This window comes from Gopherus flavomarginatus, chromosome 1 (assembly GCF_025201925.1).
Source record: "Gopherus flavomarginatus isolate rGopFla2 chromosome 1, rGopFla2.mat.asm, whole genome shotgun sequence".
Taxonomy (NCBI): Eukaryota; Metazoa; Chordata; order Testudines; family Testudinidae; genus Gopherus; species Gopherus flavomarginatus.
The window spans coordinates 262,551,229-262,571,319 of NC_066617.1; the positions used below are offsets into that span (position 1 = coordinate 262,551,229).

At 37.7% G+C, this 20,091-nt stretch overlaps 1 protein-coding gene across 2 annotated transcripts in view; it reads left to right on the forward strand.

Moving 5' to 3' along the window:
- IRS2 (insulin receptor substrate 2) overlaps positions 1–19,077 on the forward strand; it is a 34,802-nt gene extending 15,725 nt beyond the window's left edge. The window contains exons 2-3 of one of the 2 annotated variants that reach the window (XM_050947604.1): positions 7,311–7,356; positions 16,693–19,077. In XM_050947604.1, the coding sequence (XP_050803561.1) occupies positions 7,311–7,356; positions 16,693–16,720 (74 nt within the window). In that variant the 3' untranslated portion in view covers positions 16,721–19,077. The remainder of the gene's footprint in view (positions 1–7,310; positions 7,357–16,692) is intronic. The other variant, XM_050947622.1, reaches the window with a different exon arrangement.
- Positions 19,078–20,091: the final 1,014 nt, after the last annotated feature.

Sequence of the window (20,091 nt, forward strand, 5' to 3'; positions counted from 1 at the left end):
GCATTGGGGATGTAGACCTACACGTTGGAGGCCAAGTTTCAGTCTTGAGAAAATATTTCTGTCCAAATTTTAATCCTCCAAAATGCAGGATATATAATAGATATATTGATTAAATATTAATTCTGATGATTACAGCCGCTTGACATGGCAAGAAGGAAAAGTCATGAGTTTGTCATAGCGAAAAATGCAAAACTCGGATTCATTTTACAAAAAAGCCATGGTGCTCAAGTTGATTAAAATTAACTTGTGTATGAAATGATGAGAAAGGTAAAATTGTTTTTATGGTTAATATTGTTTAAAAGTATTCAATATTTAACTGATCGTTTTGAACTATTTAAGCCTATATTTGGGCCTATAGAATCAAAATTTGTAACATTTCATGAAGGAGTCTGTCATCAGTGAACTGGCTGGACTTCTTACATAGACCATGATTTTTTTTTAAATAAAAAATCCTTTTTAAGGGGGCTTTGATTCCTCCTCTTCCCCTCCCCCCCCCTTAAAAATGTTTCTTCCTATTGAAGTCAATGGGGGGATTCCTCTTTTAAAAACTGATGGAAATCAAGTTTGTTAAAAGCATAGAGTCTTAATATTAGTGCTACCAGGTATCATAGATAAATTCAGGGAAAAGTTTGTGAATGAACATAAATATGCTGCAGTGAAGCAAATACAGTTTCTACAATTATCTTTATAGAGTCATTTATAAACTTATAGTGCCGCTACTGTAGTAGCTACACTCAAACAGCATTAAGAACTTTTTTCAAGCATGCAGAAATGAACTATAGCATGGTATTTTTTTTCCTCTTTGTATTCACTTATAAAAGGAAATTTTGTAATTACAATTTTGTTTGATTCATTAATATCAAATTAAATGTCTACCAAAGTAGCCACCGTATATACTCAATCATAAGTCAGTTCATTTATAAGCCAACCCCAACAAGAAGGATAAGTAAAAATGGAAAATGTTTATGACCTGTTCATAAAGCTGACCCTATAATTTAGGAGTCAGCAAACTTTGGCTCCTGGGCCATGAGGATAAGCTGCTGGCGGGCCAAGATGGTTTGTTTACCTCGAGCATCCACAGGCATGGAGGTAAACCTAAGTAAACAAAGTGTCTTGGCTTGCCAGATGCTTACCCTGGTGTGCTGGGACAGCAATTGGTGGGGAAATTTTTTTGCAGGGGAGAAGCTGAGGGTCAGAGGAGTAACCCCTGTGACCACCCCCCACATGACCCTACTCCTAGCCCGGGATCCCCACACTCTCCCCATCCCTTCCCACCTTGTCTGGGGAGGGCCAGGAGAGGATGTCTCTGGCCTGGCTGGAGTGGCTGCAGCATGTTCCAGCGGACTGGGCCGGCTGGCCGGTGCGGCCGCAGCATGTTCCAGCCCTGGAGCTGCAGCTGCTTCGGTAGCTGGGGGAGAGCAGCGTGGCCAGAAGCAGAAAGACTCTGGCCTCACCTCTTCCCTTCTGGCTGTGCTGCCTCTCCTTGCTCCCTCTGTTGGAGGGGAGGGGTTGTGTCCCACCTCTGCCTCTCTATACCCCTTCTCTGGTGCTCCTCTTTTTTACTAAAAAACTAGTCTTACTAAAGAGTATATACGGTAAATAGTTTTTTGAGATTTGATGACAGAGGTACAGTTGTGGGCTCCAATGAAAATTTTAAACTTAATAAAATAGCTAGTAATCAGTTGTTGGATGTTTTGCAGATACACACACCACTACAGTTTGGACTAACAGACGTATTGGAGCATGAGCTTTCGTGGGTGAATACCCACTTCGTCGAATGCATCCGACGAAGTGGGTATTCTCCCATGAAAGCTCATGCTCCAGTACGTCTGTTAGTCTATAAGGTGCCACAGGACTCTTTGCTGCTTTTACAGATTCAGACTAACATGGCTACCCTTCTGATACTTGACACTACACTTTGATTCAACACTGCAAGTCATTTATGGAACAAGTCTAATTTTAACCATTTGTGGTTGTACATTAGCATGAACGCTGTAGTGACAATAAAATGAAAGGTACTTAATATATGGTAATATTATGTCGTGTGTGTTGTAAAAATAATGACCATACATTTTATAAGGGGGTCAGAACCTGATTAAAAGAAGTCAATAGGAGTTGTGCCATTGACTTCAGTATAGCCATAATGTGGCCCTAAAGAAATAAATGGACAAAGTATAACATTTAAATAAATTTATACCTGACTTGGAGTTAGGGGGAAAAAAATAGGCAAAATCCTGCAGCCTGGGAAAGAGTTGTGACGAGGCCTAAATGCAGCAAAATTTGTGCAGCTTTTGTATATAGAGAGGGGCATGTTGTGGGGAGCCTGTGTAAGGGTTTCTGTATCCTTGTGCTGTTCCATGGCAGCCTAAACAACACTCCGTGGGGAAGAGGAGAATGGGCAGAGGCTCAGCGAGGCAGCATCTGGTGAATCTGAGAGTAGAGCCTAAGAGCAAGGGATTGCACACTGCATCAAAGCTGTTGTTGCAGCCTTTAGGCTGCAGTACTGGCTGTGCCAGTGCTCTGTCCCCAAGTTGAGAGAGAGCAGATTCTGTTTCTCCCACATCTGCCCTTTATTACACACAGTTCTTATTTGCAATCTGCTCTGGCGTAGCACAGTGATGAAGTTTTGACCTATAGTATTTTAGAAAATCTCTTTTGAATTATCTGCATTTTTCTTGTATTCTTCAAGACTTGGGCTTGAATTCCACTTAATGACTTCTGTAAAAGTGATGACTACTTTGACTACTTCTTACTAAAGTTCATACAGTTGCATGTAAAGTTTACTGGTTGTCTCCTTAGTTAGGCATAATATAAGCTGAAGCCTTAATCTTTTCCTTGCATCCTCTCTATTTTCCCAAACATGAATAATTGCTTTTTCTTCAGTAGAAGAATAGCTGTATGTTACTCAGGTATAATGTATTCTAATTCTGATTGTAAAACTAGCTTGAAAAGACAGAGTACTTTCTAAGTATCTTTGATAGTTATTCTTTGCTCATCACGTAAGTGACAGAGGTAAGCCTTGTATGCCTTCTTTAAAAAGGTGTGACAGGAACAACGGCTCGATGAGAAAAAAGCTGTTTTTACATTGTTAGGAATATGCACAGAAGGGCTCTGTAAGAATGACAGTACTGGCAGTTATGCCTTTAGGCACAACTAACAGAGAGGAGTTTTTTCTTTTGGTCTGTTACAAACCTTTTAGTAAACAAATAAAGGCTAAATAACTTGATGATTATTTTTCTAATATCTTTCTCCAAGCCATGTTCTTTTATTTGTTGCTCTGTGTTAGTTACGTTACTGGTTACATTTCTAGATTTGTCTTACTGTTTAAATTGTTTTGCTTCTTTATTTTAAAATACATGCCACATTTGGCAGATTTGAAAAAAGGTTATTGTGGTCGTCAGAAAAGTTATAATTCACATTCTATATAAACAAAGCAAATTCTTATCCGGAAACAAGAAATGAAATATTGTCAGTACGTAAAAAGCATTCAAGTAATAAGAGAGATGAGTACAATGTAACAATGGTCAGAGCAAATTATGTTAAGTGGCTGTCAGCTAACAGGAAATACTGGGCCAAATTCTATTCTATTTACTCTGTGGAAGTCAATGAAAATATGTGGTATGTAAATCAATGCAGAATTTAGCATAATGAGACTTAAGTATCAGGATGGACCACATACGCACATGTCTTCTAATTTTAATCCTAGAGTTATGCTAGCCGCTTGGGTCAGATGCTATGCACACAGTTGCCTCTGGAACTTTTCATCACGAACATGTGAATTTTTTGTGGACTGTGGGACCTTTCTTATACTCTTCCTTAATTTAAACAGTTTTGCACAGTCTTTTTAAACCATCTAGGACAGGGGTTTTCTGTACTTCATAGCCTGTACTACATGATTGATAAAGAACATAGGCCATTTCCTTTCCTATTCCTGATTGATGAGGCCATCTCTCATACCATTTGTGGTCACACAACATCCCTATGGAACTATAGCAGTGATTCACTCTCCTGACATTATTTTTCCATTTGCAGTGTTGCTGTAGCCACGTTGGTCCCAGGATCTGAGAGAGTGAACATGGATGAGGTAATATCTTTTATTGTACCAACTTCTGTTGGTGAGAGAGACAGGCTTTCAAGCTTACACAAACCTCTTCTTCAGGCCTTAAGCTCAGTGGAGCTCAAAAGGCTGTCTCATTGTCCAGCAGAAATTGGTCCAGCAAAAGATATTACTTCACTCACCTTAAGTCTCTGTTGTTTGTCCCTGCATTTTAATGATGTTTAGCAACTGGAAATAGGGAGAGCTAACACCATGTGACCAGCCAGCTCTCAGTACACCATGTGTGGTCTGTGGGCCATAAATGTGGGAAATTGTATGCTCTGGGAACTAATGTATTTGAAGCGTATTCATACGCTATTATGTATGATTTTGAGGAATGTTTTTGCACTAGATGGATTTCATCCAAGTTTTCTAACAGTTGAATTTGTAAAAAGTGAGGTGAGCAAGAAGGCATTTCTGTGGTCTGTTGCCAGAAATGCAGGCTGATTTCTTGTCTTGGTTGTTCTGGATGACCTGTCAGTCAGGTGGAGGCACCCATTAGCTGTGCTCAGAATTGCTGTGCCCTCTGTGTAAGGAGAATTGGCCTGCCTCTTGGTGCTCCAGCTTACTCCTCTGTGTATGAACAGGCATCTTGAGACTGCTGCTGATGTATTTTGCTGTGGGGGAGAGGAGGAGCAGCAGCAAGAGACAGGGTGGGTTTCCTGTGCATAAGATGGGAACATTACAAGAGTAACAGTTATTCGCATTTTTCTTAACTGGTCTTCTTCTGGAAGACAAACCATATTTGGGATACCTGATGGCAGAAAACTCATGGGCCTGTATTTGGGGCACATGAATACAGAATAAAATTAATGTTAATACAGAATACAATTAATAATTCTGAGCCAACTTTCTGAATGACCAAGTGACCTTAAAATCCTTGGTGGATCCTAATGTAGGCTTTCTACAAGTGAGACAGCGTTTATTACAGAACTGAATAACGTCACTTGAGTACTTCAATTTTAGTGAAGTCTTCAGTTGTGAATCCAGAGAGAGAGGGTGACTGTAATATCCATTAACTTACCTTTCCTACTATACTAAAATCTGAAATAGGAGTATATGTGCCTGTTTTATTAGCCTGAACAGTATTCTGAGGAACATACTGCTATTGTGTCAGGAATGGATTCTATATAGAATGTTCAGTGCCCTTAATTTTGCTCTCTTTCACCAGTTATTATAAGATTGGCCAGTTTAAAGGCAAATGTGTCTATTTTTGACTAACAGATTGGTCTGGTGCTTGTTGCATATTTGCATCAGCTGGAGATAGCTAAGTACTTCTGCTTGACCTGGACTGTACTGTGTCTAGTTAGTATATTTGATGTATTGTATTTGTTCAGGAAATGTGAAATGAAAAAGGATTTGTGTAGTCCTTATTTTTCCGCTGCCTGCACTATTGAGTGCATTCTTTTAGATTATATTTCCTGGTCAATGCAATACATAAAGTTTGCAAGGATGTTGTGCTCTTAGACCTTTGAGAGAACCTTATGCCATAAGACCCTCTTACATCTGAAAAAATTCTGAGAAACATGTATGTTGCAAGATATCCCCTGCTATATATATTCAGTGGCTTTTATTCCTCTTTTTGTGTGTTCTTGTTGCTATGAGCATTTATAAACTGAATCCTTGCCTTTATGAGACTTCATCTACTGCTTGTTTCCCCACATGAAGTTATAGTCCCTTGATGAGACATCCTAATAATTTTTACGGCAACCAGTTGTGGTGCCCCAAACCACTGTGGCAAGGTAGGATGTCTGCAAATAGATCCATTCTTATAAGGGCTCTGTATTGGGAACTCCCACTGAAGTCTGAGAAAGTTCTTTTTGTGTGCTTGAGTGATTGTGGGATTGGATGTGAACTCTTAGGTAACAAAGATCCTATTTGTATTTGTTTTTATGGATTGTGTCCTGCCGTTAAAAAGAAATACTTAGTTATATAATCAGATTTGTTGCTAAATAGAATCATTTTCTCGAAGTGTTGTGAGAGGCATCAGTGGATCTTATTAAGATACCTGAAACACTGATATCTTACAAGCATGTTTGCTTTGGAGCAAATTATAGTAGCCAAAAAACAAAACAAAACTAGAAAGTACAGAAAGAAACACTTGAAATAGTACATTTATATGGCCCCAGAGCTCTATTTCGGGCTGTAGTTCAGCTGACAAATCCTTGTATTTACAGAAGAAAATGCACTATGTTATGGGATTTGTACTTTAGGACAAATAATACTAGGGTCCTAAAAGTTGGTAAAATGCCCACCCCTTTCTTAAATAATATTTAAGTTATGAGACAATGACTTTAGTCAAGTAGGTATTTTTATAGTTAAACAAAGATTGTTTGTTTTTTTTGTTAAGGAACTAGACTTTTTATGTACTGTAGATCTCACAGCTGAAAACTAGCACATGGCATATTTGCTGTTGATGTTTAAACTGAGATTCCTCACTTGACTCAGACATTATTGCTCCTTGGAGTAGGGTAACTTGGCAACTTTATATTCGCATTCCTTAACTACCTTTGTAAAAGTGAAACTTTGGAGTCTGTTTGGTCTAGCAGAGCTAATGAATATGAGTTTGCTTCACTTTGTCTCTCCAGGAAGCTATTAGGTAAGAGGATTCGAGATGCATGAGGTGCAGCTAGGAATAACCTTAATTCCTTCAATACTGCTTGTGTGCTTTTGCTTGAGATAGTGGACTGTGGATAAGACATTTTTTAAGATTTTAAAGATTGGTATTGCATTTCTAAACTACTTACCAATTTGTTGCCTCTATTTTTAAAGGGTATATCAGTTTGTCATCAGGTGTGACATGTAATGGGTATTTATGGTGTTAATGTGACAACCTTTCAACCCCTAACAAAATAATTGCTGCTGTGTACAATACTATTGTATATAAATTTCAGAGGAGAGTCTCATCTGTTGTGGAATCCTCTTGTAAAATCATGAATGATATTGATAAGCAAATTATTGATATTTCTTTAACAAAATAGTCTTTAAGTATAAGACCTAAATGCTTGCACACCATAAGACTCCAGAACACTTTTTGTAGCATTATTTTTGAAAAAATCCAGTTTTATAATAGTTGAGGTGGGGGCAGGGAATAAGGGGATCTATATTGTAAATCAGAAATTAAAAAAGTACTCATCAGATACACAATTGCTTTGATTATTACTCTTAAATCAATTCTGATAATATACAATCAATTTTATTTACCTGTTCACAGAAAGAAACAGGACTAATGCCTACTTGGGAGTTAGGTTGGAGAGCAGGTGAGTAGATGTTTTCAGATATTTTCATGGAGCTCTGAAGCACTTTTGAAAAGTGACCAATAACCACTGTGTCAAAGTCTTAGTTTCAGTTATAGGTGTGCAACCTTATTGAAGTAGACATTAATGACACTGCAAACCTATAAATGAGAATAGAATTTGTCTTCAATTGTTTGGGTCAGGAATAGGGTGACCAGATGTTAAGGGAAAAATATCGGGACCGCCGCAGGGTGGGCGTGGTTGTTTTTTTACACTCACCTGTCCCGGAGTTCGGCGGCAATTCGACGGAGAGCCGTTCAGTCGTGGACAGTCTTCGGCGGTATTTCGGTGGGGGTTAATAAACCTTGCGGCCAAAATACTGCCGAAGACCATCCACGACTGAAGGACTTGCCGCCGAAGACCGGGAAACAAAATATTGGGACAAATGGCGTCCCGACCGTACTCTGGTCGGGAGGTGGGACAAACTCCTTCAAATCAGGATAGTCCCTATTTTTATCGCGACATAAGGTCACCCTAGTCAGGGAATGCTTTTTATAAATATAGAGGACTTTGTGAGCCCCGCAGTGCATCTGATGGCAGAAAAAAAACTTCAGGGTGAAATCAAACTGAGGAGGTACTGTAATGGTCAGGCAAATTGGATACCTAGCATCTGAGGCTAAAATCTGGCTCAGGTCCTCTTTTATGAATACTGTACTTTAGTGTCTGTCTCCCAATGGTTTAATAATAAGAGTAGAACTTACTAACTTTTGATTTTGAGTGGTGTGGATTTAGATTCAGCACTTGTAAGGTAAATTTTATTAGATGATGATGATCTAGGTAAACACACTAAGGTCTGGTCTAAACTGAAAAGGTAAGAATTCTGCCATTGACCAAGCTGCTGGTTTTTGGAAATGTGGATTACCTGCGCTGACTGGAGAACACTCCCTGTCTGCATAGTAGCCATCTACACTGAAGCACTACAGGGGTCATCTTGACAAGGGGAAGAGTATTTTGCAAGAATGCTTAAACATTTGGACAACCAGCCTCAACATGTTTTTTTTTCTTCATTGTTTTTATACTGAAGGTTTCACAAGATAAAACAGTTTACTGAATATTCAGTATATGTACCAAGTACTGAGAACCTATTAGACAGATCAGTAATTGAAACTTATGTGTTAATGATATAGCAAGAAATAAAACATTTAGTTTTCACTTTCTTTTTAATTTCCTTACATTTGGCCTGGGAAGCCTGCCTTACAATTTGAGAAACACTGTATTTGAGTGAAGTAAATTATGAGATAGTTTAATTGGAGTGGCTTCAGGTGGAAAATGGAGTGGGAAGAATTCATAGGTAAAATAAACAAAATAGTAAGCTTTGTCCAGACATATTGGAAAACTGGAAATTTTCCTCCTTTTGCACAATGCTGTGGGGCATCCTGCATACTGTATAATTGATTTTCCAGTAAACTGACAGAAACCTTTTCATTTCAACATATATTGTATGGTTTTGGTGCCTCCATAATTCTGCAAAACATATTGGCCAATTTACAGAGATTTTCATTCCAAATCTGCAGAATTGTTCAGAAATTTGCAATAACCTGGTGTGTTTTTTTAGCTTTCCTTTTGTGCACTGAGATTCTAGATCACATACCTTTTTGAGGAGAGGTTGCAATTCCTTTTTCTGACTCCCTGTAGGTAGAAGGGAAGTAGAATACTATACAAGGACATACAGTGCTATGTCTATACCTGTCAGCCCTGTAAATAAGCTCTGTCTGCTCAGTTCCCCATAGGTTTTCTTTGCATCTTCTTCCTAGAAACATGGAATCTGCAATCTCTTGCCCAGCTTCTTCTCTCCCTCACGCTTCTATTTTCAGTCCCAATCTGAAGAAAATATAAGGACAGAACAGAAAAATGAAGAGAGTACCTCTTCTACCACGCTTTCCTATATGGCTTCTGTGTTTATAGAATTTTGCTTCTTCCCCTCTCTCCCTCCTTCAGTCACCTGGTGAGATGATTTCTACCCTCTCTTTGGGGTTGACACAGAAGGACTTGTGGACGCCAAACTGACAGTCAAATTGAAATCCATTTTTCCAGTGTCCTGTTTCTATATCTGCAGCAATAATAAAAGTGAGTGGTAGCTCGTAAGGTGAGAGGCAAATGCAGTAGTGATGGTCATCAACCAGGAACCTAACTTTTCTCTCTCTCTTTATTTATATTTTAATGTCTAAATCCTGTAGAGATAGTGTCTCTTTGACTGGATGCCATGTGCTAATCTTTTCAGTGGCATATTCCCTATATAGTTTCCACCTCTGTTTCTTTGTGTTCTGTCCCTGTTACATGGTTCTTTCCAGTTTGAGACCAAAGACTTGAAAGATTTTTCTGATGATTTGGGTGCTTTCTGTATGAGAAGTGACTTGGTTTTATTCAGTTTCATTTAACATGTTAAGCAGGCATATATCCATGCTGCAGGAGAGAGAGGGTGAAAATAACTGAACAAACTTCATGATGTGCTAAGTAGGCTTATTTTGCCTAATTTATTACATCCATTCCAAGTTATTTAGTAATAGAAAATAGCAAAATCTCTGAATTTGAGATATATATAGTAAGAGAACTTCTTTAACTAATCTGGGAGGTACAAACGTGTAAGTTTTTTGTTTATTTTAAATCTATACCTATTTTTTAATGGATGTGAGAAATACCTTTCAAAGCCCAGCATGTTAGCTATAAATTCATTGTAATGATATTTTAAAAATAATTATATAATTTATATAGAATTATATTTTAATGCATGGGTGCTCATACTTGGAAGTCTGTGAACTTCTTGACAAATAGATACTGACATATAGTTTATACCAAACTTAGAACCAGATTCTCCAGTAATTTAAGCATAGCACTTACTATAGTACCATGTATATTTCCATTGCAGGATCGACCCATTATATTGCAGTAGAAAATTCAAGTGAAAACAATCACTTAGTAGTCTCAAAAAAGTGAGGCATATACATTTTTGAGTGGAGAAAGTGCAATTTTGTTAAAGAAATTAATGTTTTAAAATTTCCAGTTTGTATTGAAACAAAAAATTTAAACTAAGATCTAAATTTGTCCTCAGACACTCATGCACAACTCTTATTACTTTGGTATCTGCGGGCAGAATTTGACACTAAGAGTCAATTGTAATATGTGTGCATGGCATCAAAGAATATTGGGACCCATCTTAGCCTCTAATGTACAGTGTTCATTACTAAGTGTCTGAAAATAATTGTAGTGCACTTGCAGGTGGTAGCACACAGCAGCTTTTTCAAGTTATGTGGCAGTGTTTCCCACTTCAATAGATAGAATCTCAATTAGATTTTTTGTTTTGATTACTGAACCCAAGTGTAACAGTACTATAACGCTAATTTTAATGCAAATACCTATATCTACATAAACCCTGCTCTGCCTATTTAAAAGCCTGATTGGTGTATAGCTATACATATACAAATTATATATTTTGATTGCTATAGTGGGTCATAGGCTATATTCACACAGTACCCATTTTTTTCTAAATTAAAAAAGTCCATATTTAAATGACATTTTACTGTTTTCTTAATAGAAAAAGTGTGTTCGTTTGAGCAGCCTGCCTCAAATTATGTCCAAACATAACTTGTTTGAACAATAAATGTATCACCTCTTTCCTAGTTAAATTGTTTTTCCTTTGAAATGTATGTGTAACAAAAGATTGATGGTAGTTGTGGACACTTTAAATATTTTGTGCTAGGGGAAATGTATGTTGCTTTGGCAAATCATTAAGCTCTAGTCTTAAACCTTTTCCTTTAATCAGGGGCCAACATTTTTTTTTCTTACATGTGTAGTCTTATTAAATCCAACCTGAAAAGACCCCCTACTTAAGCATGTGCTTACAGTTAGACATAAGTAGTCCTGTTGAATTCACTACTCAAAGTTAAACATGTTCCTAAGTAACTTGCTGAACAAGGGCTGGAGGAAGGTCAAGATTTGTCCCTGATCTATAGTTCTATGAATTAATATCATGGGGGGAGGAGTGATAAATACTGATCAGAAAATTTAGATATTTGTTTTCATTTTGGTCCTTCCCTTCCTTTGAAATAATGTAACTGTAATACGGTATGTGTGTCTTTAATTTATTGTTTTTGATTTTGTATTACAGTAGTGCCTACAGGCACCAGTTCAGATCAGGGCCCTGATGTGCTAGGTGCCATAGAACTACAGAATACGAGATAGATCCTGCCCCAGAGAGTTTACAGTCTATGGCTTGGATCCTACAAACACACGTGCTTAACTTTATTATCATGAGGATTTCCAGTGATTTCGATGGGACTACTTGTGGTAGAAAAGTCATTTGTTTGCAACATACCTGACAATACAGCTGAAGGATAGGAGGGGAATTAAAGGCACAGGGAGGTGAAGTGACATGAAACCAGTGGCAGAGCTGGGAATTGAACCCAGGTGTTCTAAGTCCCAAGCCATTGTCCTGTTCAATAGATCACACTGCCTCTTGAGTTAATTTATATGTTGTAACTGACCAACAGTGTGTTTTGTATTGAGCCACATCAATAACTGTTCATTTGTATGCATATCAATAGGTGAGAATTATGTCTATTTTTAGAAATTAAGACCTAATACACTCTTATTCACTGCTTACTGACTGCAAATTAATAAGCAGATTGAATTTGTTTTAATTGGCAAATCATTATATTTCTATACACATGGTGTTTGATAAGTCACAATACTGAATTGTTCTCTAGCTAATTTTATTTAAGTATTTATTGCTTTATGCACTCAAGAGAAGTATTAATGCAATTTGAATGAGTTTTACCTTTGGTAGTTTTGGAAACTGTGATCTTGTAATTGCGGATCTCTTCTTGATGTGCCCCAAAACCATTTGGAGTAAACAATGTAGATAAAGAGAGTAGAAATTATATCAGACTTTTTATTTTGATTTTTTTTTGTGTGTGGCCCTGGATATAGGGTTTATCAGATACATACTTCTCCCAAATATAATATTTGTTTAATCCATACGTAGACACACAGATGGGTCTGTTAAACATGCATGAATTTTTTCCTCCATGCAACATGTGCTGGTTTGGTTTACTGTCACTGATTATGATTTTGTTTTGTTTTGTTTTGTTTTTTTCCACTGGAAAACATGCAGCTCCTCCTGCCTGTTTTACTTACGGAGGACCGTATCTATGATGTTTTGATTAAGCTGTTTAACCTTTTCTTTTTCTGGAGGCAGTCAGGAACCTATCGTGTAGCTTACAAATTTTAGCCAGGAGTAAGCAGAGCTCTTGAATGTGCACCTATCTTTAAGCACCTGTGTAGTCTCATTGCAAGCCATGGTGGAGAGAGGGATAGCTCAGTGGTTTGAGCATTGGCCTGCTAAACCCATGGTTGTGAATTCAATCCTCGAGGGGGCTATTTGGGGATTTAGTTGGGGATTGGCCCTGCCTTGAGGAGGGAGTTGAATTAGATGACCTCCTGAGGTCCCTTCTAACCCTGATATTCTACTATTCTAGTTCTATAAATGCTTAAGTTAAGCACTTAGTTAAGTGCTGCTGAATTGGAGCCTATGATTACATACAGAATATTAATGGCCAAAGTTAAATTTAATAGATAGTACTTGTTAGGAACTGGCACCTTTTATTTTAGGCAAGCAGGTAAATGACTTCCTCTGGATCTGCAACAAGAAGTTTCATGTGGATCTCATGGCAACACATGTAGCAGTGATTATTTTTCCTTTCCTCATTAAAAGCCTATTGATGTTAATGGAAACAATTTCACTGACATTACTGAGCTTTGAATCAGGCCTTAAAACCCCAGTTGAACAACATACTTAGGTACTTGCCCAACTTTAAGCATGTGAGTAGACTCATTAGAGTTACACTTAAATACCTTGTTGAATTAGGGCCTACAAGCACTTCAGATGGTTGTACAAGTAGTTTCCTATGGGTCAGATTCCTAAATAGGCTTCTAAATAAACATCCCTAACAGGGCAATCAGATATACTGCTTACTCGCTGTTTGCATATGATATTCCTAAATACTTGTAAACTAAATTGTAGTTTACAAGGTTTCTTAAAAAGCACAAAATGATTTAAAAGCAATATATTTTTAAATAGTACAAAATCTATACCAGTGATAACTTCTAGCTCTTAATAATTGCAGTTGCTGTATTAGATCTGACCACCTAGACACCTGGTGTCTGGAAGCAGCTAGTTTTAGATGCTTCAGAGGAAGATGCAAGAAAACCCATGGACAGTTTTTTGGAATATTCGGCCCAAAGCAAAAAAGTTTCATCATTGGTGTACATATGTCCTGAAGTATGAGTTTTTATGCTCCTTTATGTACAAAATTCCTAACTACTGTAACCAGGGATATTTTTCTTATCCATATAGACCGTAGAACAGGGATCGGCAGCCTTTGGCACACAGCCCATCAGAGAAATCCACTGATGGGCCGGAACAGTTTGTTTACCTGTAGCGTCCGCAGGTTCGGCCGATCACAGCTCCCACTGGCTGCGGTTTGCCATTTCAGGCCAATGAGGGCTGCGGGAAGCAGTGGCCAGCACATCCCTTGGCCTGTGCCGCTTCCTGCAGCCCTCCATTGGCCTGGAACGGAGAACCGCGGCCAGTGGGACCTACGATCAGCTGAACCTGCGGACGCTGCAGGTAAACAAACTGTCCTGGCCCACCAGTGGATTTCCCTGATGGGCCGCATGCCAAAGGTTGCCGATCCCTGTTGTAGACATTTTGAATCCTTTTTTTAAGCTATTGGCCTTAGTTATATTGTTGCCCCAATGAATAGTAGCCAAAATTCAGGCCTGGCAGGATGTTTTCTGCTCAGATAAGAGATCAGTGACACAGAGTCAGGCTATTTATTTTTTAGTGCAATTTGTTTATTTACAAAGTGTACACACAACACTGCTTGCTTCCCTAAACAACTGCAGGAACAAAACAGCATGCATGGCAGTCTCTTTGCAGAAGCATCTGATCAGGCCCTTGTGCCTTATCCTAAGAAGTGACTCTCTTGACTTTCTCCTCGTAGACCCACACAGACTTGCAACAAAATATAGCACGCTCATGCTGACTGCCTGCACAAAAGTTTTGTTCCAGTCCCCAAGCCCTGATTTTGAAATGTAGGAAACCCTGGGAGCTCCGTACTCTCACCACTTTAAGCTGCTTGCCACATGGCCCTTGGCTGCAGCTGTTTTTACTACACAGAAGAGCTTCATGTGGGTTCTTAATACACCCATTTACTTTTATTAAATAAGGTCTGTGAACATCTTTGCTTTCAAGACCCTGAAGGTGAGCTGTTTCGCTCATAACATTTTCTTTTGGCTATGAGTTCCACAGGTTAATTATGCATGATATTAAAAATTAATTTTTATCTTTCAATTTAAAGTTTCCTTATTCTTGTATTATGAGAGTGTAAATAAGAGCTCCCCACTTATCCTGTATGTACCCATCGTTAATTGGCATTCCCTTTTAAAATTTGTAATCCACACACAGATTGGCGGTCTTCCTCCATAATAAAACCATGTTTGGGTTTGTTTGGTTTGTGACTAGAAGCTGCACTGTACTAAGCTTTTTTAAGGTTAGAAACAGAAGTCAAAATTTTTGAATACGGGGCATAAATTTAGGCTCCAAGTCCATATCTAGGCACCTAAATAAGAAGCCTGACTTTCAAAAGGGCTGAGCACTTAGTAGCTCCCATTAATTTCAGCAGGTCCTTTTTCTTGGATAAAATGGGTGATCGTAGGTTTCCACAGCAGTTTTACCATTTGTGCACATGCAAAGACGTGTCTGCCTTTGATTTTCTGTGTACTTTTGTAACAAGCCATGGTGTCTGATTAATTAGGAATCAATACAGAGAAAATCCAATGATATAAATACTATATTTACATTTTTTTTAATTATCTAGGTTTCACGTATAACTCGTTATGCACTGGCTTTGAATTTGGTTTTACGTTTATTTTACATGCCAAAATTAGTAAATACATGCTAAAGTACGCTGACCACTACATCCTTGATCTTACATCCATACTCAGGAAAGCTAACATGGATTTTTGCCTTGGGGATTGCTGGATCCAGGCCTATGTTTCTGAACAGCTATATAATTGTTCCTTCCTGACATTGTGAAAGCACCCTTTAATTTTTGGCAAAAAATTTGCAGTTCACCTTCAAACTACAGCTTCCTCTGAGCTTTTAAAACTAAGTGTTGCGGCAAAAATAAGTTTTAAAAACAACAGGCACCGTAAGGAGTATCTAACGTGAACACAATTTTGCATTCATGTTATCTGGTATTGTGCTACACATATGCTATTTTGTTTGCATGTAGAATTTCCAAGGTCTCTGATTTCTGTCAATTGGTATATATGCTCAGCTACTATAAGTAATTATAACAAGCTAAGAACAATTTATAGTTAAGAAAGAGACACATCAAGGAAATGTTTGGGTTTTTTTTAAACAGCCACAATAACAAACCTTCTTAAAGTTGTGAGTTAAGAAATATGACAGGTTTGCTGTATGAGAGTGGTACGTATCTTTATTTTTTTATAGTAAAAGAACCTGACACAGTTCAGCTGGATTCTTTAAAATAGCATAAAATAAAATGGGATTTAAAAAAAAAATAACTTTGCTTGGCTCTTTGAGGCAGCTTTTTAGGCAACAGCCATCATTTCTGTGAAAGGTAAAGGGGAGGGGAAAAAATTGTTTGGGGGTTGGGCAGGTTGGCCTTTTTCCTTTCCAGCTACAGAGTTTTTAGGTCTTCATTGGGCACAGTAGATTTCTTAGTAACTGAAATAATTAATTCAGATGATTATCCATTATATTTATTTTTTTAGAAGATTTGACCTTCGTACAAAATAGTGTCAGAATAGTCTTGTTTTTCAATGTCTGGAAGTACACTCCACTAGTTAGCTTCCAACTAAATTGAAAATTGTTGTTCCTATATATTTTCTAGAACTTGTACCTTGCTATTAATACAAACGAGTGCTGTTTAGAAGGAGTGCGGGGGGGGGGGGGGCGGAAGAGAGGAATTTTTGCTATTTCCTCTCCCATTTTCCTCCCTAAGTCACGTTTGATGGCTTGAACAGTTGTTATTGGTAGTCATGAAAAGAAAATAGTACTAGGTTAGAAAATGCTCCTTATCCCCCTTTCCTCTGTGTAATACCATGTGAGATATGTAAGGATATTTTTATAGGTAATTCTCATCTAGATGATACTTTTCTTGTCATTAAAGCCTAACATAAAAGTAAAACAATCTCTTGATGGTTTTTAAATCAGTAACTTGATTTGTGTAACAGTATTTATTGACTTTTGTTTCATTTTGTTCCTCCCCCCAGAGTGAAGGAGTTAGTTTTATCACCATGACCTCAAACAACAGAGTACAACATTGAAAGAAGCTGCTTGGCTTACATTTTTTTAAAATCAAAGCTGCTTAAGGTTTACTTTATTTTTTGTTGTTGGTCCGAAAGGTTACTTAATTTTTAAAACAGTTACGGACTATACTGGACAACAAATCAGCAAGGAAGGGAGAGCAACCTGCCTCACTCATTTCCTGTCATTGACATCTACAGTCTCATTATGCTGCTGTTTTGACAGACTTTATTCAAGATATTCACTAGGAATTCGGAACTTTTCAACTGGCCTCTAACTGATGGCCAATGCCTTCATTTCCTTTTTCTGCAAAGATGCGCTGTATTTATTCTTCAGCATATTAAGGGATTCTGCAAACACCTGCAAAAGCAGTAAAATCTGGTATTTACTGGCATAAATTCAAGCCTACCACAGTACTACCTCAGTTCAAAGTAAAGCCGGATTTGTATTGTTGGTGTATAACAGGACCTCCTTTATCTCTCAAGAACAGTCTTCAGCCTTACTTAACTTTTTTAAGTATACAGCTGCTGGTTGGTTCTAAATCACTAGCTGCAGTGTTTACTTATCAGACAAAGCCCAATGTGGGAACTGAAAAGTCTAAAATGAAATTAAATTTTGTGGATCGGACTTTGACGAAAGATTCCGAATAGTTATAAAGTGTGTAAGTGAAGCAATGGAAGTTAAAATAATCAAACTGCATTGGGGGGGTGGGGTATCTCTTTTTACCTTTGAAACACTTTGTTTAATCCTCTCTAAGTAGGTGTTTATGTAGGTACTTCAAATTGCAAAAGCCTTTTCTGCTATTTACAAACTCATACTTGTCAATTAACCCTGACCTTCGCTGCATGTCTCCTAACCAAAAATCTACACAGGCATGCTAGGATTGCAAGGATGATGATAATAAATATTGGGCAGATTGAAATCTTAATTCTAATATATTACTATGCCATCCAGAAGGTCCTAATATTTGCCTCTTACCAGAAAAGTAGCATTCCAGCTAAAGGCATCATTAAAGGGAAAAATAAAAGTTGCAGTCACTTAGCCAGAGTTCTTTACAAGAATGCCCATGGTTTTTAATATTTTCAGTATTCTGAAAATACTAGTCATGTGTGGTGGCTGTTATTCCAAATGTCACCTACAGTTGTTGCACCAGACTAGCAGAATGTTCTGTCACCTTATTGCTCCTTTGATAAATTGAATGAAGAGTTCATATACAATTGTTTTGAAGGGCACCTCCCCAGTGCCTGCTCTGGTGATCATGTAAGTATTACAGTAAGTCATTTGAGTTGTGTGTGATTTTTTTTTTTTTAATTCTCTGTGATAAATGGAGAACCTATACATCAGTATAAACAGAATGCATTATATATCTCTCTATATATTTTTATTTTGAGGAAGACAAGAGTCAATGTCTTACAAATATGATGACAATGCAAAGTCTTCCTGCTTACATGCTGAACTTTTAGAACACAGGATTGTATTACAAGACAAAGATGAATGTAAACTAATTCCTTTTCCACCCCGCAACACAGGGTGTAATTTTTTTTTTCCTGTGTAATTTTCAGGGGTCTCGCAACACAGCAATGCATAGGCTGTACAATATTGGTCTAAGATCAATTTAAATGTGTTTATTTGGTTTTTTAAAACCCGTTACATGTTTCTAAAATGTTCTAAGTTAGTACTTGTTCAGTTCTGAAACGAAAACAAATACAATTGTTGACGTTTGCTCTGTGAACCTCCTGCCCCCTAACAATAGCACTGAATGTGGTACCTGCTGAATGCAGTGTTTTAACTTCTACTTTGAAGTATCCCTCTGTACCAATTGTAAAATCATGCCACTATAACAAATGGTTAATATTCATACAGCAACTTTAAAAACAAAACAAAACTTGATGATGTACTCAGTTCTCCTCTATCCTGTATATTTCACAAAAGGCATATGCAATATTTACATTCTTGATTTAGTTTACAGAATGGAACCAAAATGTATAAATGTTATGTTTGCTAAAACTTCACAATGTATATTGGGTCTTTGTACATTTTGCCTGACTTACCTTAAATTTAAAATATTTTTTTTGCTATATAACCTCTATAGTTATTAAGCAGTGTTTTCTTTTTGGGTACGTATTGTTTATGGATTTCAAGATGTTAAATATATTTCTTGCTATTGTGATATGACAAGAGACTTAACTTATCTTGCTGTGTCTTCCAATGTACACGCTGTATATAAGGATAAATGTGATGCTGCTGGAGACGAGAATAAATGGAACTAGAGTAGTGTATTGTATTTAGTCTGTATTGATCATGGATGCTCTCCTTAATAGCCATATGCAATAAAATAATTATTTATTAAAGGAATAAAGTCTTTGAGGGCCTGCTTTCTGTAGGGTTTTTATTGGTTATTGGGATGAAACCACTTTATTCTTGTTCCTTTAGGGTGAATCAGGCTTTCTATGACTAAATCTTAGTGTTTGACAGATACTCACCTGTCTTTCTGTTAACAGAAATAATAACAATGAAAACCAGCAAACTACTTTTAGTAATTTTTTTTTTTTTTTAGAATTATACAGGGTTTTTAAAAAAAAAATTAGTGTCCTTTTAAGGAACAAATTTTGCCCTCAGCAGAAGTCTAAGTTAGGGCCCTTAGTTTTTAACTCCTGTTATAATCTGATTAAATTTAGAAACATTTTCAAAGCACCTGAACACAGACTAATTTGCAAGAAGGGAATGTTTTCACTTTGCATGTAACCCTTGAGCTTTCTGCTAATGCTCAAAGAGCATGAGGCGCACTGGAAGGTGGTGCACTATGGGAGCCACTGCACATTTCCTTCTAGGAGCAGACATCCACGGATTATCCCCTGGTATACCCCTCATATAGTTGTCTACACATGCGGACAGCGAATGTAAAACATTATCTAGAACTGGGCTGTGTTTGCTGGCTTGCATGCAGGGGCTTTGGAACACAGTAAGAGGCTCCCCCTCCAGAATGTCTGGGTGTCCTCCTTGGTTTCTGTTCTTCAGTGTTATGCTGCCAAATAATGGCTGCACTCTACGTAGTCCTTTCTATGTTGTGCAGGCTGGTATGGAGGGAGCAGTCTGAGGGACTGAAACTGGCACTTGCTTGGGGGCAGGTGGGAGCATGAAGGATTGGAAAGGTTCCTGCTATCATGATCTGATGCATAAATAGCAAGGGGCTTGTGGCAGGACATTCTTGGTTATTTATTGCATTACAGTGTTGCCTAGAGGAACTGACTGAGATCAGTGCTCCATTGTGCTAGGCACTGTACATATACTTACTGAGAGATTGTCTCCATTCTCAGGAGGTTACAAACCAAATATAGACAAGTAAAGGGAGAAAGGAAAAACTT